The sequence below is a fragment of the Falco naumanni genome, chromosome 9 (genome assembly GCF_017639655.2).
Source record: "Falco naumanni isolate bFalNau1 chromosome 9, bFalNau1.pat, whole genome shotgun sequence".
Taxonomy (NCBI): domain Eukaryota; kingdom Metazoa; phylum Chordata; class Aves; order Falconiformes; family Falconidae; genus Falco; species Falco naumanni.
Window position 1 is genome coordinate 35,353,715 of NC_054062.1, and position 27,528 is coordinate 35,381,242.

The 27,528-nt window shown below is 38.5% G+C and overlaps 1 protein-coding gene across 1 annotated transcript in view; it reads right to left on the minus strand.

Moving 5' to 3' along the window:
* The window catches only part of MYPN (myopalladin), a 48,479-nt gene extending 37,208 nt beyond the window's left edge, over nucleotides 1-11,271 (minus strand). The window contains exon 1 of the mRNA XM_040605327.1: nucleotides 10,334-11,271. Coding sequence (XP_040461261.1) covers nucleotides 10,334-11,271 — 938 coding nt within the window. The remainder of the gene's footprint in view (nucleotides 1-10,333) is intronic.
* Between the last annotated feature and the right edge of the window lie 16,257 nt (nucleotides 11,272-27,528).

A 27,528-nucleotide genomic window follows, 5' to 3' on the forward strand; every position in this document is an offset into this window, starting at 1 on the left:
TTTTAGCCTTGAAGATTCTGACAGAGTACTGCAGACAAGTGTTGAATCAACAGTCCTAGGCGTAAAATATTTGTGATTTTCATAGTACTCAATTACAGCAAATAATAGAGCTCCTTTCTTTGCAGTAGTTAAACATACTAACAAGCTAGTTTATCTAAGTGACTCTATCATGTATTTTTCTTGATATACAGATTTCATTAGTAGAGTACAAGGGCTGTGAATCTGGAATGCTATCAGTCCAGCTCTGAATTTCACTTCAGGTACATTCAGATCTGTGTTGAGGCTTAAACTGTAGCAAAAAAAAACCCCAACACCCTAAGTAAACAAATTTCCCTCAAACTTGTAATTCCAAAGTTCATATTGATTCAGAATATATATTCAGAATTCAGACTGAAATTTACTATAATGTTATGCTTTCTTTTGTTATATATTTAAGATAATCTACTTTTTATAAAATATGGCATAAGTGTGTCACAAGTAAAGAGAAGTGATCTGTTACAGTATAGAGGCACTTCCTTACAGGGACATGGCCAGTGAGACAGCTGGACCTTCAATTCTTTTCTGGATCATATTGCTGTGTTTCTCTTTTAAACCCAACTACACATCCAAGCGTGTATTGGGCCCTATAGAGGCTTCACGCGCTCATCTAAGGCATTCCTCAGTCTCTCAGTGTTCAGAAGGGTTGTTTCAGTAGAAAATGCAGAAATTTCAGAAGGGTTGTTTCAGTAGAAAATGCAGAAATCCAAGCAAAAGTAAAAGCATCACCTGAAAAGACAGCTCCATAGGATGTATTAGTGAGAGTAACCACCAGCTCAACCTGAGAGCTGGTAGGCGGGGAGGGCAGGTCTGATTGCTATTGCTTGTTAATATGGAAAAGACAGAACAGAGAGAGAAAAAGCAGGTGGGTTTGCAGAACCAGATTCAAATTCAGTAAGACAATCTAGGTTTTATAGAGAAGGTGTAGTACTATGTATAGGGATCCAGTTATAGATGTTTGGGTTAATATCAGAAACACCTATATTTTTTGATAACTACCTAAATTTGAAAAGCCAAACTAAGATGCATGCATCTTCACCGTAACTTTTCTCATAAGTATAAATAGATACAAAACTCCACAAAAATATTTGTATTTTTTGTTTAGTGCTGCTCTCTTAACTACATATGGTTGTGCATGTGTGAGTGGGGCTGTCATACTGGTAACATTTTTTGATCAATGGATTTTTTTAAATGAATAATTGTTTCATACATCTTTATATGGTAACTTGGTAAAAGTACCTGCTAGCTTTTGAGTGCATACAAATGCTAACGAAATAATGGCAAATGTATTTACTATTATGTATTACACCAAATAAGGTTAGTTGCAGAAGGATGAGGATCGGTTTTTGAGTAATAAATTGTAATAATTCATATTTCCTATGCTGTACTGTAAGGTACTTTGATACATTTCCATCTCAGATAATTTAGAAAAACATTAATAAATAAATCTGTTTAATCATTCAATTGTATTTACCTCTTGGAAGGGGAACTTGGAAACAACAGGTTGTGCTACAAATTGAGCATGAAGAAAACACCAAATTAACATCTTGAGGGGGAAAAAAAATATCTGTAAGACAGTCCCTACCAATGGAAACCCAGAATTTAATAGAAGTATAATGTAGAATTGAAAAAGGACTCTTAGAGGGACTATGAGGTATGAAAGAGTACACATTTGGAACTTAAATTCATATTACATAGCTAAGAAGCCAGCCATGCACTATTTGTGCACCATCAGTCCTAGCCATCTAACATGGCTTTCTTAAAGTAGACACAGTATTCCCCAGTACATTTGGAGTTGCACATTACTGTAATCTGTAGCTGTACAGTCAACTGACTTGAACGTACAGCTTGGAAAACGTACAGGTCTTCCTGTTACATGGGGAAGCTCCCACACTGTAGAATGAATCACACTGTTTAACACAGTTTCCCCTTTTAGAAAGGCAAACTTTGTAGCTAGAGAGCTAGACCTTAAAAGTCTTGGTTTGTGGCTACATCTGCTTGCTTACCCTCTTTTACAAGCCTCCATTGTAACAAGAATTGAAAATGGGTCTAAGAAGATGACTTTTATGAATTTAACATTTCTGATTGCAATGGACAGTCATGTAGTAAATATCATCATGTTAAAAGAGGATGCCAGTAGGCTGTGAAATGTCCCAGCTCTCTCCCCTGACATTTCACAACTGAAGTACAGCTAAAATACATCCACATCCTTCTTGGAGGGTTTTACAACAGAGAAACTGGCACTGGTTTATGTGGAAAACTTCAACAGAAGTTACTAATTTCTCTTCCATTTGAGCCTTGGAGCTCTGATAGACAGGCTTTTCCAGATCTGGCAGCAGTACTTTAAATGTTAAAATCCTGATGGTGACTTCTTTGCTGGAGGTTTCTTGCTCTGGAGCAAGGATGGCAGGTTCTGACATATTCCCAGGCCCAGCTGCTACAGTTCTGGTCTAATGAAAATGGGTTTGTGCCAGGACACTAGATATGTAGATCTAGGATAACAGAACTATACAAATTCTCCTATATATCACTTTTGGTAAATGTTAATAGCCATAAAAGAAGGGTCTGGGCAGTCAGGAGGCTACAGCTGCATCTTAAATTGCCACAGGTTTTTGCTTGAGCTCAATGTGAGCCACAATATTAAGGGAATATTCCTCTGTCCCCTTGAAGTTTGATATAGTCCATTTGCTAGGTTTTCTATCACTCTGGTGGGCAAAATGAGATGCTCCGATATACTTTCTGTCAGTGGACAATCTGCCTAGGCCAACACTTTACTCCAGGATAGCTTTCAGCAGCCATTCAGGCTACTTCTCAAACCTCAATGGAACTTAGTTTAAGGTGCTTCACAATACAGTTGTAAACAGTGTTCTGGGTATTAACCAAACCTATACAACGTATAGCACCACTGGAAATTGAAGAGACAGCTGTCATCATATAAAAGGGAGTAATGACACCAGCACATACCCTAAGATGCCAGGTGAGCTAGCACATGTAAAAAGATAAATAAGAACTTATTGGGTGTTCTGGCTCGGACTACAAGTCCACCTAACCCAGCAGGCTGTCTTGACCAGTGGCTAAAAGCAGACACGGAAGAGTATAAGAACAGAGCGAATATATAGATGTATGTATATTCATATATTTCTCCAGAGTATCTAACCGTTCTTTTTGTCTCTTTTATCTTTTTACCTTTATCTTCTATCTTTATCTAGCATTCTCTTATCTTTTTTAGTGTGAAGTAGCACAATTTTTAAAATAATTTTAAAAGGTGAAATCACTGGTCTTAAAATGATTATTTGCAAATTATCTCTGTTTTAAAGGATTTCACTGTCACAGTACCATTACCATTTTTTTCTAGTAGTTGAAATTATATGGTTTTTCACTAACATTTAGTTTGAAAATCCTGCTTTTTATTTGTGTCGTCTTTATTTTGAAAGAGGTGATTTACACTTCCATTTGAAATACATTTCCTTTAAAAATAATGATCTTTCTAGCTTCTTCTGATTGAGCTGTAGTGTTCATATTTCATCATAGTCCAGTCAGGAACCTTCAGATCCTCTAATACAAACGTCTTCAGACAGAAGGAACAGCTACGTGTTTTAGACTTTGTCCATAATGGCTTGCCCAAATCTGGTATTTTCAGCACTAATAATTATACACAGTGGGGGTTTTTTGACTGGCTCCCCAGAAGTGCATATCACATTTGCTTCTCTGTTCAGTAATGTCCTTATAAACATGTAGATACAGGCACCATAGCTAGTAGAGGGTCCTTGGTATCCAGAACATAAACGTTTAGTGCCTGGGATAAAGGAACAGCTGTACCATGAGTAAGTAGAGACAATGTTAGCAGTCCCAAGGGAGAAGTATGCTACTGTGCATTACAGCGTCGATTGAAATTGTCCATTGAAAATGATTAGTGCCATTTTTAAATTCTAGACCAGGAAATCATGTAGGTTTCCTGTGATCCTGCAGGGAGAATTTTTTTTTATTCTGTGTATAATATGGTTTAGTCTTCTGTTGTTTTTAAGATTTTCAATTAGTGATAATTGCAAATTATCCTGTGCAACCTGCTCTAGGAGAACCTGCAGGGGGGTTGGACTAGGTGATCTCCAGAGGTCCCTTCCAACCATGACTATTCTGTGATTCTGTGAAAATGGTCACATTTTCAGAGAAGACCAAAGGTTCATGCACAGTTGTATGACTACAAGCACAAATTTGGTACATGAATGTACAGGTCGCCTTTTAGGTGTGTAATTCATGTAGGCAACTGTGTGCTTTGGGAGGTGAGTCACAGCGCTTACTCATGTCTTTTTATATACCTACCTCATGCCTCTTCCTTATAACATAGCCTTGTTTTAGCATGTTAGCTTTAGCAGACATGAAAAACTATTAAAGCAAATACCCATGTTCTTGAATTTTATCTCATCTTCAACAGCATCTTTTCAGAGCATTAAAATAACTTGTATAGTACAGTGTTATTATATGTTTGTGTCCACTCAAATGTGGCTCCTTACTTAAGTGACTCATAGGGCAAAACACAATACATAAAATGCTGCAATATAATCACCAGTAAGATGTAAGAACTCTTTGTGTTACTACTGATCAGCTTTTCTAATTAACCTGTTGTGTTTGTGGAGAGATAAGTCTGTATTGCATGCCTTTGTGAGGCACAATTCTTATTTCCTTTAGGCAAATTTGAAAACAGCATGTAAGTTATTCCTTCCAGTTACTTTAGTAGTTTGTGAGTACTATGTTCCTGTAGTAGAATCAAACTCACAGTGAGGCAGGACTGAGTTAATTCTTTTCTTTGCAGTTATTTTTTCCTTTGGTCCAAAATTTGCAGTGTGATTTAAAACTTCAGGAATAAACTTCTGTTTCAAATCTATGTTTAGATGTCCTATGCACTGCCTTATTTATTCACTATTTCCACCATAATGTTAAAGTATTTTAAGATTAAGCTGAGAAAAAGAGCATGTTTGTTATCTCTTTGCAATGCTTGTAAATGGAAAACAATTCTCTCTTGGGAAATTAAGCTTATGTGAATCTTTGGTATGGCCATATCTACTCCTTGCTTATTCTTAACATCAAAACGTTGTACGTGGTAGCAATGAAATGTCAGTTCCAAGGGGAGTTCTGACATTGAGATACGTGGCGTGACTGAAGTAGCACTACTTTCTGTCACTGACATTTCATTCCTGCCATGAATTGTAATGATAGCTTCATCATACAAGGCAGGTTCACATTAAGCACAAGCGGTGTCGTCTGCTGTGCCAAATTCATCCTCGGTCTTAATCCATTGACTTGACTGGAGTTGCATGTAAAAGAAGTTTGGCTCTCTAGACTTTGAGCACTAAAACAGATACATGTTTTCATTTGGCAGCCAATAAGGAAAAATCTTAATCAATCATACGTGGCTTCAGAGTCTCTTAAAATCTGTGATTGGTTGCAGATCTAGTATCCTTAAACAAAGCAGCACTAAAATGCACTTTTTAAGCTTTGTATGTTGATGTTAAAGAATGTTTTCATAGAAACCTTACAACATACAGCCTGTTTTTAGAACATCAAATCCTCATGACACTTCCAGGATAGCTGTGTATGCCAAACCATGCAATGTGATTCATAAGTAAAATTAACCTAGGAGTGATGTGCCAAACAGTTTGGAAAAATGTAGACACCTCTGAACTTGAGGGAGTAAGGAGTGCTCTCTTCATGGGGTGGAGTGAATGTCACACCTATCATTACTCATACAGAAACAAATGTGTAGAAGAAAGCATGAGAAGGAGGTCACCAAAATGTTTAACACTGGAAATATGCTACACACTTCTCTTAAATGCTTATTTCTAACCTGCAGTGTAGTCAGAGTAAAGTAATCAATCAATAATTGTAGTAGTGCTCTTTAATTGCGAGCCAATGTTTGAGCTAGCTAGAGGCCCATATACTACAGTATCGATCTTTCTTTGTCTCTTCTATGATGCTGCAGCTGATGATAATGAAAAATGGGTGATGTTTCATTGAAACTTCTTTCAAGATAGGTAGGCTTAATGAGCTTCCTCTAATTTGTGGACCTGTCACATTAATGCTGAGTTATCTTAAAAAGCAGTTGGACAGATCTATCTGTATTCAGCCAAGCAGGATTTAGCTTTCCATATACTGATATTTCGAATCAGTTCCCAGTTTCTCCTCTTGTTCCACCATCCAGTTTTATGTCCCTCAGTGAGCCCTCATATATGCCAGGTAGTTACCTACTATAAATCATACTGCTTTATCATTGCATATATCATGATATTTTGACCCTGATCAATTGTGAATATCATTTACACCATTTTTACATCATCACTTTTGTTTTGTACTCTCTTGCTTTCAAACACGGTATCTGTCCATCATATTTTCCAGTCCTTTCCATTCCTGTGATCAGCTTCTTTCTAAACCTCCTCTCTCTAATTTCTCTCTTATAATCCCTATTACATCAGTTTAAACGTCTGATTGCTTCTAGTGTTGACTGAGAAACTGTGTTACAGAGCTTGTTGAATCTTATTCTTGTTTCACAATGCTCTGGGTTCCCACAGTACCACTTCTGCATCTTAAGTGTATATATTAATAGCATTATAAGCAAGTTGGGATTCCTTTCTGTGGTTAGAAAGTCCATTGGAAGTCAAAGGATGTAGGCAGGTATGCATTCATACACCTGTGTCCAAAGGATGCTTGTTTGCTGAACTTGTTCATTCAGCTAAGTTGAAGGAAACAGAAATCATGATTTAAAGCCAGCCAGCATTAAGCTTTCTTTCATCAGTTGCTACCTTGCCACTTAGTCCTTTCCTGGAACTACTGATTTTTGTGTCTCTCTTGCTTATCTATTAGAATTCTTCTCTCCTTGCCCAGCTCCACATGATACTGAACTAACTCACCATAAACCTTCTAAAACTGTTACCCTCAAAGCAAGACAGTTTCCAGTTCTGAACTCAGTTCCACAACTATGGCCAACAAGATGCTTCCTTCACTATTTTGGAAGCTTTGCACAACAGAGCAAAGACAAGAACTCTTTTTAGTGAAAAAGACCTGCATTCTCCCGATCCCCATAGTTAATGGGACGCATACCCCAAGGTACATTATATTTTCTGATTCCCTTATGCTGTGGCAGTGACTAACAAGGCCACGATCGCTGGAAGCACATGAGTATTTATCACTCAGGCAAGTGAATTTTTTTACACCCTTTCTTAGTGTTACTCTTACACATTGGTGGAGTTGGAAGAATCTAGGATGAACAGGACAAAATTTTGTTAACAAAAAGTTGTGATCAGGAAATTCTGTTCAAGCAGCTAACATTCCCAGCTTTCTCCTGAATACAGCATGTACACACACACATACACAAACAAACACAAGGGGAGAGAGAGTTCAAACTTATCCCCTGGTGATTTATCTTTATTTGTTAGTTTAAATAGTGGAACTGAAAGCTGAGCCTGATCTTTTTCTGCAGCTTGACTGCTTCAGACTGATTTTCCCTATGGGTCTTCCCTGCCTGTACTTCCCTTGGCCTTGGGACATCAGCATATAAGTTCTGGACTTCTGCCTTAGCTCCTCTAGGACCCTGACCTCGCTACAAGCCTGAGCCCGTAAACCAGTTATGCTTTTCTGTTTGAGGCAGTACAGTGCCTGACAGCAGTGTATTATCATTGGAAAAATCTGATGGATGCTTACTCTATAAAAGTGTAACAGCTTCTGTATCAAATGTCATTCACATAAGTAGCATATTTTATTATTTAAAATAAACAAAATCAAATGTCAAAGTAGAAATGCCAACGAAAAAGCATTAGTTTTGTTGGGACAAAAATAGACTCAAGTTAAAAAGATACTCGTCATCCAATTCTGTGGGTGCATAGGCATCCTGGCCATCCTTGGATGCTCCATGGGATGAGTCATTGTTCCTGGGTTCTCCGATCTGCCCTTGCGAGGCTTCAGTGACTTTATAGTGTCAGCTTCTAATTCAGATAGTTGTTAAATGCCTATACTTAGATGGCATGAACACCTTGTCAGTTTTATGTATGTGTCAGTGGCATGGGCATGATGTGCTGTTGTAAGGATGGTGTTGTGGCCTTCTGGAAAATACATAAAATTAGCATTGTGCACCAGAGTATATGTCTATAAACAAGAAATTCCATGTTCACCTTTTCCGAATGCAAAGAAAGCCAGACTGAGTTTGTGTACAGGTCTACATACATAAGAGAAGATTATTTCAGTTGTTTTCTTCGTATTATAAACTGTGACTGATGAGAGAAAAAAAATATTTCTTATGTCCAGGGTTCCTACTGACATTTTTAATATAAAAAAGATTTATCAAGGCAAGTGCCTGGAGAAATAATTCTCCAAGTTTTTATAAGCAAAAGAAATTTTCAGAGACTGTTGCTAATATCTAGAGGATTATGATATTTCCTGTCTGTTTTCTGTCAAAACCTGCAAAATTCTGGCACTGTTTTCTCTCTTAATCAGACTCCTCTGTGAATTTAAGGGCTAAACACAATACAACATTTATAATGGCATAAGCTCCACCAAGGAAATGCTTCAAAATTGTTAATTAAAGCAGTGAGTATAGACATGAAGCATAGTAGAAAACATTCTTCCCAAACAAGGTATTTCCCCCAGCTTTAGAACAGATTCCTCTCCTATAAACAAATTATTCAGTCCTTTGGAAGTTCACCTTTCTGTCATGGACAAGAGACCCTGTGTGGCACCATGGGTCGAGGTCTTGTTAAAGGCTGAGAACCTACATGTTACTACTGAAGGTACTAGTGGGGCAAAATGGTGTGGCAGTCACAGTTCAGGGATCCTATGAACTGGGTAACTTCTTGTCTTCGTGACAAGGCTGTCCATTACAAGAGGATTCGTTTGTAGATCCTTGTTCCTATGTACTTAATATGCATTATAAAAGCTTCTTCCTTTTGAAAAATCAGCAGCTGGTGTGCCAGAAATCCAAGGGAGAGGAAGGCAAAGATTCTTTACCACAAAAATCTTAGGAACTTCCTTCTTTGGATGCTGAAACAGTTTTCATTTGATGATTCTGCCTATTAGTTTAGTGAAAAAGATGATAAAAGATGTTCACTGCAGTAGAAGTGGTAGTAGTGCTGTACTCAGCATTGTTGAAGTATATAAGGAAGACAGTGAGCTGACAATTGGAAACAGTGGACCATCTGTGACTCTCAGAGTCCTTTAATTAGATGCTGAAGATGCAAATAGTTCTTTTCAATATTTAGTTGAGCAACACAGATTTCTAAAATGCCTATCAAAGGATAGACAACCGTCTAGACTGAGGGTATCTATGATACTACAAATATTAGGATGCAAATATGTATACTACATTTCTAAAAGGTGTATAGTGTGTCCTTTCTATTGGATTGCTACGATCCCAGCAAAGGAAATGTAATTCCACCATTGTAAGTGAGAGATAAATTTGACTAATGAGCTCTATATGAACAAATTTAGACTTAGAAATGCTGATGAAACCTAAGAATTTTTAAGATAAACTTGAAAGTAATCAGTTTCTTATTCCACTGATGTCATTGATGAATGAAGTGTAGCTTTTTCACATTTCCTTTAATTGTCAGTGATCTTTGCAGATGTTACTTATTCAGCTTTCAAAATCCTCATAGATATAGGTGAAAACTGAAGCACCAGAACTAGCAGGCTAGTCACACAACATGAATAAGTATCAGTTAATAGGAGTGTCTTATACTTGATAAAACTCAGCTAATAGAAGTGTCTTATACTTGATAAAACAGAAGTGCTTTTTCTAAGGTCACAGCAGAATCATTGTCAGAGTCTGAATTAGAACTGAGCTGCTCCTGGTTATTTGTATAACAGCCTAAATGAACTGTTTTCCTTTCTGTTCATGTATGGATGTTTTTGGTTTATAGGATTCTGTGTTCACTCATCTCAAATACCTTCAGACATCAGCGTGAGGTATCATAGCCATGGGTGTTTTTAGCCGGTTTACACAATCAATCTTGTTTTCCATAAAGAAAACTAACATTTCTCACTAAGGAGTTAGCATTTTCTTGTAGTTATGGAAGTACAGTATTTAAAAACAGTTATCTAAAATTCAAAGAAAGTAATGCGTTGTCTTAAAATATAAGTGGCGTTTTGTACAACTTAAAGAAAACATTTCTTTTTTCTTGATTGACTTTCATAACCAAGATCGAGAGACTTCTGCTACAGATTACTGAAACATATGCATCAAAATATCTGGAAAGAGTAAGGCATACACCTACTGTTACAGAAATGCAAACTGACAAGTGCAGAATATGTTTACCTGACTTCGGGTGTTGGGATTCCTACCACAATGCAGTCCAATTGCACTTTGGTTCCTTCAGGAACTTCCCTGCTCTTCAGTTTTTGAGTAAAGCGTGGTGGTTGTCCAATAGGCTCATCAGAATATACAGATGCCGATTCTGACTCTGTTTTTAGCTCTGCACTTGTTAATTGATTGATGGATTCCAGGTTTGCTGCCTGTTGATCATCTGTTTGTTCAAGTGTTTTCTCTGCTTTGTTTTCCAGGTCTTGAGGTACTGGCATGGAAAGCCTTTCTCTGTTTTCTGATGTGCTAGATAGGCTAGAGCAACCCTTTTGAGCAGGCTTATTCTTGGATTCAATTTTGCTCCTGTAGTTTTTGCATGTTCGGGGTCTTATTCTTTCAGAGTTGTGAGCTTTGAAAAGTGATGAGAGCTCCTCAATAAAATCTGCTGCCTTGTTTAGGAATTCCTTTTTTGATTCTGATTCAGAAGGGACGTGTTGTTTCTTTGGATCTTGAGAGCCCCCTTTGGAGCCTTTTGTATTTTTGACATGGTCCTGACAAAAGTTTGAGTGCAGGCCATTGTCTGATGTTTTCAAAGCTGTAGACTGAGCCATTTGTTTGTGTTTTCCTGTATTTTTCAGCTGATCTGGGGGATGCTGTGAATGTGCCTGAAGCTCATCCCATTTAGTGTCCAGTGGATTCTGATCAATAGCTTGCCTTGCCAGGTTTACACTTTCATCTAGCTCTTCTTGGCTCAAAAAAGCAGAAAGGTCTGGAAGGTCATCTTGGGCAGCTACCTCATCTGAATCACCAGAAGCGTTGCCGTAATGGAAATTATGAGAAGCTGGTTCTGATCTGCTTCTTTCACTCTTCCCTTGATGTTTAGTTTCAGCTAAATAACTTTCTCTCAGAAGTTGAGATATTGAAGCTGAGGATTCTAAACTGTCGTCTTGCATGCTGCCAACAAAAAGGACAAATAGGACCACACCTTATCAATAGCAAATTTTTTGATTGCACACATTCACAGGCTTCTGAAAGCAAAACACAACATTTTCAAAGTGCATCTTTGTGCTGAATATTAACATGCAAGTATGGCCTTGTTTTAAAGGCTTTCTTCTGTACATACGGTCAGATGCTATTGCCTTTACCCACTACAATTATTCTTTTATCACTTTCTACCTTTAGTAGCCTTACATAGCTAAAGCAACTGCAGGTGTGGTAATTATACTTTGTTCCAGGCAAAACGTCAACTACTGAGCTAGTAACTGAGTTTCTATGTCAAATCTTTATCATTGCTGATGTGTGTTTCTTAGCTAAGGAACAACCTTATCAGATAGATTAAATGCTGGGTATTTCAAGGACTGAAAGTTGTGAGAGAATAGCAGTACTTTTAAGTTAAGTAAATTTAGCTTGAAAGATACTGAAGTAGTACATAAATGAACCCTCAAAAGCATTTGAGGGATTACAGAGGAAGAAAGGGAGAGAACAAAAATATTCTATAATGACAATTTTTCATTTATAATTCTTAAAGATTATAGGAAGCAATAATGGTGCTAAATGTTCTATACCTTCTTAAATTAGGCATTATTTCTAATAAGCTATATAAAGTAAGTAGAGAACTGTGTCATTATTTGACGAACATCATTTGTACTACAGGCCTTTCAAAATCTTTATCTTAGGTCATCCTAACAGCTAAGAAGACAGTATCAGAAAGCCCATACTTAACTTGCATACCTGATAAGCAAAGCTAAAATACCACTTTCGATACTTAAGTACTTCTGCATAACATTCTCCCTTTTATTTACAGAAGAGCCGTTATGAATGCAGCAGGATTCAGACATCCTATTAAGAGACTCACTTAAGGTGGCTTAAGTGTGAAGAAGAATAAAACAAATACTCTTCACAACCTTTCAGAGAGCTGATACCTCACAGATACTGAAACAAGTGCACGACTATTTACTCGATCTGTCTCTTAGAGTATGCAGTGCACAGTATCACTCTCCTACTTCATTTATGGCCTGGCAAGTCTTGCTGTGATGGTTTCAAATATTCCTGCCCCAGGTTGTCTGATTTGTTGCACCACAGAAGGTTCCGTTCCTGTTGTGGCATCAAGAGAAGGGAACATGCATGCCCTTGCCTCATCCATTTCAATTCATAGCCTAATGTAACAGCCTAAGTTGCCAGAGAAAGAGAAGAAAAGTAAAAAAGGTGAAAGCTGTGAAAGGCTTTCTGCTCTGCTAGCAGGACCGTTGCCCCTGGAAAAGGGCTGGGAAAAAGCAAACAAGGTGGTAATATCTTGTACTGCTGCAGTATTTCTCCCTGGAATGTGACAGACAGCCCTTCTTCATTTACAGAAAGGTAAAGTTCAATTTAAGCTGTTTATATTCTTCAATAAATGAACATAAAGCTTTCATATTCCGATGTGCATTTTGAGACATTAATCCATCTGCCTGAGGCACAATTTGCTATTTTGAAATTCTTTTTGTTATGTAAATATTTGGCATTTTAGATTTACTGATTTTGTTTTATTTCAGTAATACTAAACAAGCAAAATTGGTAAGACAACAAAGGCACCCAACTGAAGTAAGTTTGGGCCCGTATGAAAAGCGACAAATGAAAAACCATATAAATTATATGCTTTTAAGCACCCAATCTAGTCCCTGCAACAGAGCCAGGGTCTACAACACTAATTGAACACTTGGCATTAAATTATCTGGCACAGTGTTTCAGTGAAGCTGTGGCACATAAGAGAACATTGATTTGGGAAGCTCACATGAGATAATGTTGTAAGCTGTTTCATGACTGGACAGAGTATGTAATTTAACCTCTTAAGAGAACAAAGAGGTCTCTGTGAGGCTTAAAAGTTCCCAGTCTATGGATACTACTTCTGCTTGCTCAGCTTTTACTTCTTGAACAGCTGTGCAACCTTACTGAAGCTGAACGTGTTTAAGGGGTTGTATTATCTTGTTTATGTGCTGATAGCATGATATGCGCTATAAAGGTCACAGCTGAAGCTACAGTTTCAACTCCAAAGAGTTTAAATACGTTCTAACATAAGGAGTTTACAGACTGGAAGACAAACCTCCCACATGAATGAACTGCAGACCTAGAATATAGCTGTAACATCGAGCAAGTTTGCTTCAGACCTCCTCCCCATGTGCTGCCTTGTACCTACTTAGAAGGGAAGAAGCAGAGCCACAGCCAGCTCTTTTCTCTGCACCGTGCAGCTGGCTTAGCCTGCAAAAAGAGAGCAATGTGTGCTTTTTAGTGGGATGGCATGGAAGGTACAGTCTCTCAGAGTTGTCCCTGGAGGGATGTAGTTCCACACTAACCTCTCTACCTGTGGCTGTGGCTAAATTGTAACGTCCAGCTGTATCTTTGTGTAGCTTTAGATGCCACAGTGCAAGGCTGTATTTTACATGGTTGGGGAAGTGCGTGTTTTACATACTCTTAAGGAGAAAATGCAAGTAGGGAAATAATAGTGTGTGATCGAACCCCGCCAAAGTCAAATGAAGTTAAAGAACTCCTGCAATAAATTTTGTTGAGAGGGTATATGCAAATCATCTGACTGAGTATTCAGGGTTTCATTTTCCTCTGGTGTACAGATACTGCTTGATTTTCTCATGTAAGTGCTATGTCTATTTCAACAGAGGTTGTTAATCACGTTGCAGCTTTTCTGCAGATAACCATAGTAAAGCAGCTGTTTGTTCAGTACAGTTATTTGAGATTTTGTTCTGGGTCTTCATATCTTCTATTCATCTTTTGAACAAAGCATTGAAACATGAAAGAAGTAATTTCTGCTACTGTGAGAAATAATTTCTACTAATTCCCTTAAGGAGTATTACAGCAATATGAGGAGATGCTCTCAAAGAAGATGCAATTAGATTGGCAAAGTAGATTTATAATTCTAGTTTGCAAAAAAAGTTTAGTGAAGAAGCCACTGTCTGATAGCAAAAAGAGGAAAATAAAATGCATGTTAATGCAACATAACAAAATCAGGGGTGCCTGTACCTGGTGAGAATATAAAATGATAGAGGAAATCAAAGTGGTCAAATCAAAACTTCCTTGTACTGATGGTTCATTTTAGCTAGCTGCAATGCAGTTCTATAAAGCATCTTCCATTCAGATGACCAGGCTAGACAGCACATGGAAGACCAAAACCCACTTGTCTGTCACAGTCCTAAGGGAACATATAAGAAGCAAATGGACAAATAGCTGGTTCAACCCTGTCTCTGCCCCTCTGAGGGCAGTTGAGCAGATGTAAATGGGAGAAAACAAACTTACAAAGGAGCTGGGACAACTTATTTCCTTCTGCCCATTAGAGCAGGAGAGGTTGAAGGGAGCAGAGTGCTCCTTCTGGTGTGGGGGAGTAAGGTATTGATGAGAATGAATCTGATGCCAAATTCTTAATCTTTAGAGAGAGCCGTCACTTTTCTTTAGAGCTCACCCAGGGTCAGAATATTATATCTAACTCTTCTCTATTTTCAGCTTGTGTGGAAGATAAGTTTTTATTCTATTTTTAGGAAGAAGTTGGGTACTAGTCAAATGTAGGACTTTGAGGCAGTGCTTGGCTACTGAAGTTTTAAGATATTTTGAATTAAGTGATATTTCTATTTAAAGGAAAAATGTTGAGTTTCAGCAAATGTTGCTGTGAGGCTACCAGACAATCCAGTTACAATTGTTAATTATGCCTCGCTTATGACTTGAGAGATAGTTTCTTTTTGGTTGGTTGATTGGTTTGGGGGATGGGATGGTTTGGTTTATTTTTTCTGCAAGGAGTTATACTCTCCAAGGACTACAGAGGGCTGATGATGGAGAGAAGCACTGGTTAGGCTGAGTGATTCAGATTTCACAGTCAAGGGACAACAGCTTTTGTTCAAATGAGACCACACATAGGGCCTGAAAGGGTCTCTGGGCTAGACAGCAATAAAGCTGAATTCAATATATTTCTAAAATATCTATTAAACCATCTTTCTAGTGAGCAAAAAGACACCACCAGAGGAACAATAATCAAACCTGTGATAGCCTAGTTCTTCCTCTGATGGATGCCCCATCCCTGGAAGTGTTCAAGGCCAGGCTGGATGGAGCTTTGAGCACCCTGGTCTAGCGGGAGGTGTCCCTGCCCATGGCAGGGGGGTTGGAACTAGATGATCTTTAAGGTGCCTTCCAACCCAAACCATGCTATGGTTCTATGATTCTCTAATTTAGCCTTTCTATAGCCAAAATGGGAATCTAAGCTCCAAAATTAAGATCTGGTCTTGAGTTCAGTGTTTCTCTTTGCCTGACTTTCTGGATTGTTTAGACTGAGATATGGAATTGGCCTTGATATGCCTTGAACCTTCCCTTTAATTTTTCCTGACTGGGACTTTGGCACAGAATAGTCTTTGTAGCTGCACAGAAACCATCCCACAGTCCTGCAGTGACTGCAGATATCACTGTTGAGCAGATAAGTGCTGAGAGCTCTACAGATAACTTGAGAAAGCAGTGAGAAAGACAAACTCTAGTAAAAACACAGTAGCCAGCAATTTGTGGTGTCAATGAAAGCACCAATAATTTTGCAGCCTGGAAAAATCTGTCTCATAATGAACAAGTATCAAGGGGAGGAATGACAATGCTAGTTACAAATAATACTCTAAGCTGGTGTTATTTAGGACTGGAAGTGGGATGACCAGCTCCAGCACTCTACTCTTGACTGGTTCATTACCTGCAGCACCAAACAAGTGCATTGAGGGCAACATCTCTTGCTTTCCTGAGACACTAACAACAGTGACCTTGGGCACTTATCATCTTGAGAGGCATCAGAGGATGTCGTGAACAAACCTGCATAAACTTCTTCCGTCTACTAATTCAGTTTACACTAGCCAAATAATTACACAAGCTTTCTGAGCTTCCAAGAGCCTGTATATGGCAATGTTCTCTTATTAGCCAAGTGATCTTTAGGATAAAATATTCACAAAGGTAGAATTAATTTCCACAGTTTGTTTTGGCAGTGGCTTGACCTGAAAATCCTTACATGGAAGGGAGGAAAATCGCACCACAGGAAGCTTGCACAGCGTGACACCAAACCCTTTCATTTCCTCTTGTTTGGGGCTTGTTAGACTCATTGCTGAGTCATCACTGAAAGAATCTGAGCTTCCCCTAAGAGAACAGCAGGAGTGAAATCTCAGCAAAACTGAAGGGAATCCCAGATATATCTAAATGCAGATCCTCTGTTTTATGTGGTGAGAGACATCTTTGAATCTTAATGCCCTAAAGATGTTTTTTTCAAACGCTCCTTCTCTGTATCATAATAAAGAGGTTATCTGCAAATAGCAGATTCAATGCAAAAAGCATTTTAACATCTTTTGTCTTCAGTTGCAGTTAAAAATGAGTAATTTTACTCAGCATTGGTTGTTCCTATCTAGCTTTTCAAGCTACCATTACTTTAATTGACATTGCTTTTGTATGAAACCCCAGTGTCAGAACAGCTAGCAAACTGATGCTTCTTTCTCTGCATAGTGGCACCTTTGTGACCTTTACACAGCAAGGCTTTGGACCCATATGCCCAGCACCTCTGTTTGGGAACTGGAAAGTTTAGCAGTTATTAGAGGCTATATCCTTTTCCAATTAATTTAATTGCACATAAATTGCATTTACCCGTACACTGTTGAACACTAACAGTTATACATGTGTTTCAACTGTATGATTACAGCTATGAAAAACAAGCTAAGAGATGGCATGAGTGATCAGTCTTGCAGACATTTAATGATCACAATCACATTCTTGCATGCTTGCAGGAATTCTCACTTAGCAGTTGCCATTGTCACTGTTTCTGTTACTGCCTGTTGACAAACTAGCTGCTGCAAGACAAACTTTGAGACTCCAGACACAGGAAAGGTTAGGCTGGAGCAGAGGGCTAAGGTTAGTGGTTTTGTGTGTGTTTGAGGGTGTAAGCGTAAGATGTTTTTAGTAATTATATTCATAAAGGTATATACAAGAAGGTAGTTTACTTTTCTGTTTTAGACCCATTAGCAGCTTTGAATTCCATTCCTTGTAATGAATCAAGAAAGTCAGATAACCGAACTCTCATTTCCAAGTAATGTAATTAAATAATGGAAAAGAGCCTCCAAAGCCCAGGAGTGTAACAGCTTCAGATGGAAACAAAATCCCTCTAAGAACAAGCAGGCTAAAGGTTATGTCCATGTTTAGGAAACATCCTACCTCTTTATGTGTATTTTTCAATATAATCTATTCAGTGTTCTAATATATGTTGCATTTTCTTCCATCTCTAATCCCTTTTATAAATTCCTGATCTTAAAACTCTCACTTGATTGTAAGTCTAAAAGAGGCTGGTAGCAATTTCTTGCTCACTGTTACATGATTCTGTAAATAGTGAAAAGACTGGTGGTGGTGGTGGTGGTGGTTTCGTATCTTCACATACTGTTGCTCTTTGCTTCAGTGTAAATGTCTGCTGTTCAAGGGTTTTTTTAAATTGCTGTTATAACTGATGTATGGCTACTACTGCTTCTGTTCAGAAAAATAAGTAGGATCAGGATCAGGCCCTCTTCTGTGTGTAAAACCTGTAATAGTCCAGCTTCTGGCCTTAGCTACCTTGCAGGATAGACCTGCAGCAACTTCACTTAAACTGCCCAGGATTTACGTGTAGCTGTGAACAGAATCACTAACTCCCACCCTGCAGCCCCTCTATTTTTAAATGTCACACACCTTAATTTTTTAAGCAGTTTTCAGGTAAAATGCAAAATTTTCCTCTACAAACTTGAATCTTAAACCTTGAAAAGGGTTACCTGTAAAAGAAAGTTTCCTTCTAAAAGGAAGAGAAAACACAGGAAGAAAGGAAAGGAAAAGGGAAGAAAGAAGGGGAAAAAAGGGTAAATGCAGAATATCCAATATTTAGAATTGTGGGAAATTTTCATTATCTTTAATAAGTTGTTAATGACTTGGGAATTGAACAATGCCTCATCTTTTGAATACTTGTGATAGTGGACTGGGACCTTAACTGGTAAAACTACTTCTAGATTTCTATTAAACCGAAACTGCTATCTGGATTTTCATTAGAAAGAGCATACAGAATTGAATTATCTATATACAGTTGTATATAGTCTTATCTTTAGCTAAACATTTTATGCTGAAGTAATAAATAATTTGAATTTACAGAGATTAATGTAAATATTTTATGAACATTAGGTAAATGTCAAACCACAAGCAAGTGATGTGATGCTGGGAATTTTTAAGTCTAGATTTCTGTAGAAGAGGATCTATCTAGACTGCTTTTTGTAGCAGTGTTGTTCTGCCCTAACACAGCTCTGTCCCTCTTGTTCACCATTTCACCCACAGGCATTTGAATGCGACTCAAAGTGTACAAATGTTAAAGTCTTAAAATCACCTGTTTTTCTTTAAAAACTTTAATGCGCCTTAAATGCACCTATTTTGCAAGCAAACAGTGATTATTTGTCCTTCTGGTGCTAGAAATGTGAGAGGTGAAATGCATTCTTCATTACTACTGCATTTAGTCCCTCATGTCTCTTCCCTTTCCTGCTGGCAGCATAAGTGCACAGCCCACAAAAGAAGAAAAAGGTTGGAATTTATCATCTCAGAAATGGGATGGGATAAACCCTCTCTCCAAGTCATTCTGCAGAAGTCACTGCGAGAGGCCAATGCACATTTGGAGTTGTGCCCTGGCCAATGACCTCAGGGCTGCTGTAGCAGGCACCCTGAGCAGCATGAAATACTCAACTCTTCTCCAAGGAAAAAGCACAGTCAAAGCTCTTTAACTTTTTCAACATTGCCTTCATACTATCATATAATGAAAAGACCTCTTTTCTTTTTACTCTGATCACAAGAAGTCTTTTATTTTTTCATAATTAATATTGTCCTTTAGTAGTTCTTACAATGAGAAGTGAGACCCTTTCTTACCCATGGCTAAAGTTCCTTTTTCTCCTCAGGGAATTTTGAACTGCAAGGTAAAAAATGTCTTGAAGAAACGCCATATAAAATCAAATTGAAACTGAAGTAAATTTAACCTGATTTTTGATTTAGAAGGTCAAAAAGGAAAACAGGTGATGGCTGTCTTGGAGGCCCACCTGGGATGCTTCTCCATCCTCCTCTCCCTTTGGCCTGTGAAGGCCTGGCCTCAGATGTTAGGACAAGCTCTGAGTGTAGTACTTAACGTGCCTGTGATGTAGGACAAGTTTTTATTGATTCAAGTAATGTGTACTGTCCAGTTTCCTTCAAGGATTGCCCATATGAGAAAGAGCTTATATGAAAGGCCCCAAAAGATGCAGCAGAGGTCCACAATTTGGTGCTGAACATACATCCTAAAGTCTTCCATGGAAAATATAATGAACAGGCAACAATATTCAGTAATTGTGGTCCAAACGCAGGCACACCACTCTGCAAGCCTTTCATAGCTAAAATTGCAAATCTGCTTTCATGGACTGTGACCCAAATTATTTAAACTAGGTCACTTTATTATTCCTGCTAGCAGTATGTTTGAGCAATGCAGAAATCCACAAATGCATGTGATTGAGGACTACTGTAAACTTTTCGTTTGAAACTGAGCCTACAGCTGAGCTCTTAGTATTAAAAAGTGTTTTATGTATTGCGTGGGCTCAGTCTAGACTGACAGATTACAGCACTGCATAAGGTACTGTAACAAGAATTTGCACAGCTTAAAATGCTGAGAAGTTTCTGTGCTACCTGTTGTCTGTAAGTGGCACCAATGTTAAGGGAATCATATGTGTGTCTGAAGGCTGGACAGCCAACTGCTTATGTAGCCACACTGAACAAGCACAAACTGGACAAAGAAAAGCCCTGAAAAGCAGCAGTATGCAAACTGTGTGGCATTTGCACATCTTTTTGTTTGGTAATTTCAAATTTATGGTTTGTTATGGTTTTAAAATATAATTCAGTTTTCGTACAAATACTGGTTCATAGTGAAAAAGGGAATGCCAGCCTTAAATTAAATGCAAAAGAAATCTGGCTTGCATTTTTCCTCCAAGGTTTTTTAGTTGTGCCTTTCTTTTTTCACACTCTCACTATACTTATTTCTTTTTGTCCACTGTTCTTTTTTATGCTTTTTCATCAGTCTTCCCTAAGAACATTGTGACTTAAAAGCCTTCACATTTGAATCATATTTTCAAAGTACAATGTTCAAATGAGATTTGTATTAGGCAGAATTCATTTGCCTATCCCTGTAGAGTATTACTGTTCACAAAAACAAGTACTAAACCAGTAAAGTTTTTAACAGAAAAGTAAACTGTTTTGGGGTATTTTGGTAGTGGTTTTGTGTCCTGCTCCAACCCCCCAGTGATTTAGATCAAGATTTACATTGCATTGTCTAATTGCTGTTTGGGTATTGTGTAAATTTTTAACAAAACAACTTGATGTTGTATTTATGTAGAAATATACTTAGACTGCTAATTCTTAGCAGCTGTTGATAACAAACATTCCTCCAGTACCACAGCAAGACCTGCTGTAAAATCTCTGAAGAATGCACAGGAATAGCAAACCAGCACAGAACACACAGTTCTCCTTTGTCTTTGATAGTCTGTCAAATACAAAACCTAACTAACTCCTGAATTGACTATAAATAATTTCTGATGGGTAAATATCAGCTATAGGAATGCTCAGCTATAGGAACTCAGACACTTCCTATTGTTGTTTAATTTTGTTAGCTGTTTCTGAAAGAAAGACAAAAAGAAAGAAATATCCTGACCTTAGGAACCTTCAGGAGATGTAGGAAAGGGAGAAAAGTAGAGTTTAAGTTTATGAAGTTGTTCCATTAAGATTTGCTGATTTTTTTTCCACTCGTAAACTCTAGAGCGTCTTCACAAATGTGAGCCTCATGACCAAAACAAAGCTACTGATAAAGTAATCAGTGTGTTTAGCACGATTCATATAATGTTCTATTGATGTAAACTCAAGAGCTACCCTGTTCTCTTGTCAATTGTTGACATATTATTTTGTAAAACTTAAGATGGGCTTCTGATTACTGCTTAATGTTGCAATATATTGGGCCAAACATTTGCTACTGACAGTCAAATACTTTTCTGAGAGAGAGAAAGAGAGCAAAGCAGATAGTGAGGACTCAAGGGTGAGAGCTATGCCCTTCTAGCAGGACTGTTTCTGCAGCTGTTGTGTATATTAATCCAGAGAGCAGATCTCCCAGCACTAAATATAGCCGGTGGGGTCATTTTACACGACAAAATAAATAAATAAATAAATAAATAGAAAGTATTTAACTATGGGGTCACGTTAAATTAGGTTTGATTTTGCTTAAGAAGGAAATCCAAATTATGGCATCTTGGTTTAAAGGCTGAATACCAGAATGTAAATATTTCAGAAAGTGGAGGGAAAATAAGCAGGAAGAAGAATACAGTCCTGGCAAGGAACTTTTCCTGGTCATTACAATCTTCTGTTGACTCTTTGGAGGAGTCAGACTGGCTCCAAGGGATTTTGACAACCCCACCAATGCTATTCAGCCCTTTATAATGCTGCAGAACATTGTTTCCCTTTCATTGCAATAGGCACGCCTCAGCATAATTCAAGTCAGTCAGTTTAAAAACTATTTGTTCCCTGTTTATGTCTGACCAGCAACAATTAGCATTCAAATATACATGCTCATCAACCCCTTCTGCACCTGTGCTGCACAATCAAAATGTAGACCGATCTAAAGTTGAGGGATTACCTTTTTTAATTCCTCCAGATGTTGCTGCCCAACCCTGGCAGTTAGTAGCGGTGACAATTATCCAGAAGTGTGAGATTAAAGTTAAGGAAGCGAGGGAATTCTTCGAGTCCTCAGGAACAGAAACAGCTAGGAGTCCGTACAGTGAAGGAAGTTAACCTTCGTTATTATGAGGATGGCTGTAAGAAGCTGGACAACCTGTCACCACCGGAGCAATAGCATTTGTCAGTTTGCAGGTCCCAAGTTATTTTGAGCAGCGTAAACCATGTGCCCACGGAGCATTCCACCTCATTGGACAGGGAATCCACTGCTCTGACAGCACCTATGGGCACCGAGTGCCTTCTCCTCACTCATGAAACGTCCCCTATAGATGCTTATGTGGGTTTTGCTGATTCATCCAAGAGGCACCGTAGTGGCATTGTGTTACTCCTCTCAGCTGGTTTAGACTTCAGCCTTTTAAAATTACTAATTATTGCTATTGTCTTTATGTTTTGATTGGAACTCAAAGATTACAGTCACTGGGAAACCCATCAGCTGATAACAATGTAAAAGTTTTGCAGCTCCAAAGGGAAACTCGGCAAACACTTGTGATTTAATTATATAATATTCCTGACTTCTTTGAAGTGTTCAATTTAATAAACACAGTGCAACAATGCAGAAATCCTTAAGGATGGCCTGTACCTGCAAATCCTCAAAAAGCTAGAACCTCTAAACTTGTTATTGAATGCACAGAAGAAAACGGTTGGGGGAAAAGTAATTAAAAGAGGCAAGTGAAACTTCGCTGTAAATAAAACTGATATATAAACACAGGTGGAAAAATTTGAAAATATTTGAAGCAGTACACAGAGAAACTCTGTTACTATATAGCATTTAATTTTGTAAAACTGAGTTACTGGTTAAAACCTTGAGTGACTAAAACCTACCTTGGAAATGCAAGGAAAATTGCAAATCTGAAAAATTGAAAATGCAAGGAAATTTCTCTACTTGGAGAATGTAGAGACTAGATTTTCTTTTCTACTGATCCTATACACCAGCAACAGAAAATAATCTGTAATTCTCAACAGTTCAGCTCACCAGAAGCACTGCTTGATTTTTGATATATTACTTTATTAAAAATGCTCGTCACAATTCCGATTTTAAAAGATTACTAAAATGTTATGCATTTATTACAGGGAATGGATATATAGCCCTTTCCACAGCTAATAATATAATTAGATGTCTTTTTGACCTTCTCCCAGTTCTCTCAAAATGTTATTGAGTGAGTGCCTTTGCTAGAAAAGAGATTTCCTGTGGGATGTCGTTCTTCAGAAAGACATTTTTATGAGGCATAACAGTATGAAAAATCAGAGGTAAAGGCAATTCTTTTATGAAAAAAATCCTGAAGCATTGGAGATAGTTTCCTTTTGTTTCTCTTTTTGTAAAATAATGTTGTGTTTCAACCCCAGTTGGCAACTAAGCCCCACACAGCCACCCACTCACTCCCCTGCAGTGGGATGGGGAAGAGAATCAGAAGAGTAAAAGTGAGAAAACTGGTGGGTTGAGATAAAGACAGTTTAACAGGTGAAGCAAAAGCTGCACACGCAAGCAAAGCAGAACAAGGAATTCGTTCACCACTTCCCATGGGCAGGGAGGTGCTCAGCCATCCCCAGGGAAGCCGGGCTCCATCACGTGTAACGGTGCCTTGGGAAGACAAATGCCGTAACTCTGAACGTCCCTCCTTTCCTTCTTCTTCCCCCAGCGTTCTATGCTGAGAGTGACGTCAGATGGTATGGGATATCCTTTGGTCAGTTGGGGTCAGCTGTGCTGGCTGTGTCCCGTCCCACTTTCTTGTGCACCCCCAGCCTCCTCGCTGGCAGGGCCGTGTGAGCAGCAGAACAGGCCTTGACTTTGTGTAAGCGCTGCTCAGCAATAATGAAAACATCCCTGTGTTTTATCAACACCGTTTCTAGCACAAATCCAAATCATAGCCCATACTAGCTTATATGGAAAAAATGATCCCCGTCAAAACCGGCTCAGATATAATTGCCAGAATAGCTTATGCACGTTGGTTGGTGGTGTGGTTTCTTTAGTGATATGGAAAAATTGCAGTGTGAAGTCAGCCCTTCTTTGGGGACAGGTTAGGCATTTTATGGACTGAGTGATGTCTAATGTAACTTTATACCTGGAGTAGAGATCTAATGTATTCTTTATAATATCTGCAACAGTAGATGTGAGCCATACAGTGCTGACAGGAACTGCACATTGATACTGCACCTCATGCTACTGTGGCTTGGACATTACAGTATCTGTACATCTGTAGGCTGCAAACTCTGAAGCCTGAAAATAAAGTCTGATATGTCTGATAAAATAACTGTAAGTCTATGTGGACTTCTGCTGAGATGCGCTTATAAAAAGTTCATGGAGTCTTGCTGAGCTGTGAACTGCTGTTTGTGCATGATATGCAAAATTAAGCAATCCAAAGTGACTATTCAACCTGATCCAAACGATATGCAAAAATTTTCCACTTTAAGAGAGAGTTTTATATAAGATGCTAGAATTGCAAAATCATTGAATAATCTGTGCAACAATTGAGCTAAGGGTTATGCAGAAAGTACAGCATTGAGCAACTGCAAAAGTTATGAGCCTTTACTGTGGCAAACAGACTGGCCATTGTAACAGCAGGTGGTACAAGGACAAAACTTCCAGGAATGACAAGAAGTTAGAGTGTACACAGTAAATGTGCCAGGTCTTGCAGAGCTGTCATCTTGACAGAGCAACATCAGAGAACTGGAGATTCACTAGTTTGAAAATAACAGCATAAAGCCCAGGAAAATGCTGTTGTTCCTCTGTCTACTTTTTTAGAAGACCGTGAGTTGAGGGTTTTGACTGCTGAGCACCAAAAGAACACTTCAAGGTATCATGAGCTCCAGCTTTATGTCCTTTTGTCTTTGCTGGTCGGCAGAAGAGAACATCTGCTTCTCAAGGGTAGGTGTAGTGTCCTAGAATAACTTACATGAGCACTAATTCTTTCCAGATCATGCCTGTCAAATCCCAAAGTACCTCTAGAAGCAGCAGGAGTGAGTCATAAAATGGAACTTTGTGCATGGCTGGTTGGCTGTTATTTCACAGTAGGATTTTCAGACTGTAATTGTAATTGTAAACCTTTAGGTTTTATCATAAATGGAAGATTCTTGATTTTCTAGATATTAGGATGAAATTAATACAATCCTATTAATGGCATGTGCTGAATCGTTGATTGAGACACGAGATGGGTTACACGTTATTCACAGACAACAATTAATAGACATCTGTGTGGACTGCCCAAAATTATACAAGGAGTCTGTAGTGTCTTTTGGAAGTCATCTGAAGACATTCCTTAATACCAGATGTATTGTCCAGCCTGACAGTAAGCCTGTGAATATGGCTGGGGCTGGAAGAAGCCATCTACAGTAGAGTATTGGAGAGTTTTAAAGCCTTAGAACATAAAAAAAGGCACCTAAAGATCTGAAGAAGTCATCCTACACAGCATTGATCTACCACCTTTTTTTTTTTTTTTTTTTTTAACAGTTCAGAGAAGAAGCAAGGCTTAGCTTACTGTCCCAGAGCAACTGAGGCAGATGAGCACTTCTCTGGGACATAGGCTTGCCTTAGTTGCAGTGATTTCAGGGTTACAATTACGCCCATAGTACATGCAGGTCAGTATGATGTACCTAGCATATAGCATATATTTGCTTAATTAGTTTGGAATAAGAAATTCTCCAATTCAAGCTATGTCAAGCTCACAAATATACATGTATGAAAGTTTATTTCGGTTTTAGAGGTTAGTGCTGGAAATAGTCCTGACAGCTGCAAGTTGGCAGTAAGCTTTGGGACATATATTACAGGGCATCCTGATCAGTTAGATACTTATCACAGAAGCTAGTGATGAAAAACAGCTGGACAAACTTCAAAATTGTATTCTGAGCAGGAACACCACCTTAGAACAAAGGCCATAAAACTGAGTGCTGCTGTTGTTTAGATAGGCTGGAAGCAGAGAGAGGACGGACGCAGGACCAGAAGGCTGGGAGCCAGCAGAGTGGCCATACCCATGGATCCAGACGGAGCCTCAGGCCGCCCAAGGAAGAAAAAAACCTGCACCAAGCTGAACATTAGCAGTGCAACTCACAGGAAAGAGGGCATCAGTTCCACAAACAAAAACTTGCTGGCAACATGTTTTAACAGCTGGATTGTGAAGTGACTCTCATTTTAATTAAGCTCAACTGGGCTAGACCAAGCCACTTCCAGATCAGCTCCAGTCAGTTTACACTGTGTGCCTGTGGGGAGATCAAAGTACTGAGAATTTCTGCTGTTGCTCTTTAAAGGCAAGTATGTAAAATGGTATTGTAGCTCAGACGATGCTTCCTAACTCATTCAACCATTATAACTCAATCTGAATTTCTAGGGAAATGTAAATTTGTCAGTGATTTAATTGCATACTATAGAAACACCAGTCAAGAAACATGCAGAATCACAAAGACACCTAAGTCACAGAGCATGCCACAGTTAGGGTTTCTTCAGTCATTGTCAGCAATGCCTGCCATCATGGAAAGAGTGTTCCCTCCCCTGTATAACCAGAACTTCTGCTGGTCCTCACAGTCTGTCCTATGTTTCAGGTAGGCATCTGATAATCTGAAAGGGTCTGGATATATGTTTGAGTACCTTTGCCTACAGGAGTAGCTCGCAATACTTCCTCACGTGGCAGTGTCTCTGGTAATGAAAGCTCATTCTGGTGTCCTCTTGCCTTTGTTCTGTCATTATTTCAGAAGCACGTAACAGCACTCAGTGTATTTATTCTGGGGTGTTACAAAGTGCCACCAGTGTCTACAGGATAGAGGAAGAATTTTCTGTTTTACAGCTTATCAATCTCCTGTCTTAATTTTTAAACCAATAAAAGGAGTTTGCAGTATGATTAAAGATATGGGTAATGATGTGCATAACACAGGTTGTGATTCTGTACTAGAAGCATTGGCTGATGGGCAAATACAGATTGCTGTTGTCATGCCTGCCTCTGCAAGAGTGCTGAGGCAGATCCAGAGAGAGTTGATATATTCTATAGATCACACTGGCAAAAAAAGAAGCAAATAAAAAAAGAAAATGATGGTCCAGAACTGCTTCTACATTGCAAAAAGCAAGAAAATCTGGTATAGATATGTCATAATAACTTTTTACTATGCTGTCACAAATGGGTTCACGAAAATCTGTGTGCCATTAAGATGATGAAGGTGCTATACAATGCAATAGAAATTTGCTCTTGATTTAGAGGAACACAGTACATGCTTTTGAAAATCAAATACTGCCTATAAGACATAATTACAGGTTTCATGTGGACTTTATTAAAGCCCAGTCTACAAGAGAAAAGAGATTCAAAAGAAGCAGTGATATCATATCAATAATTACACTGTATCTTCAATTTTCACAGATAAGAAAAAGTTTTGAGAAAAGACGCAAAAACCACCTTTTGCTTACCAGTTTTATTGGATTTTTTCGGAGTGATGTTTAGGAAACACCCAAC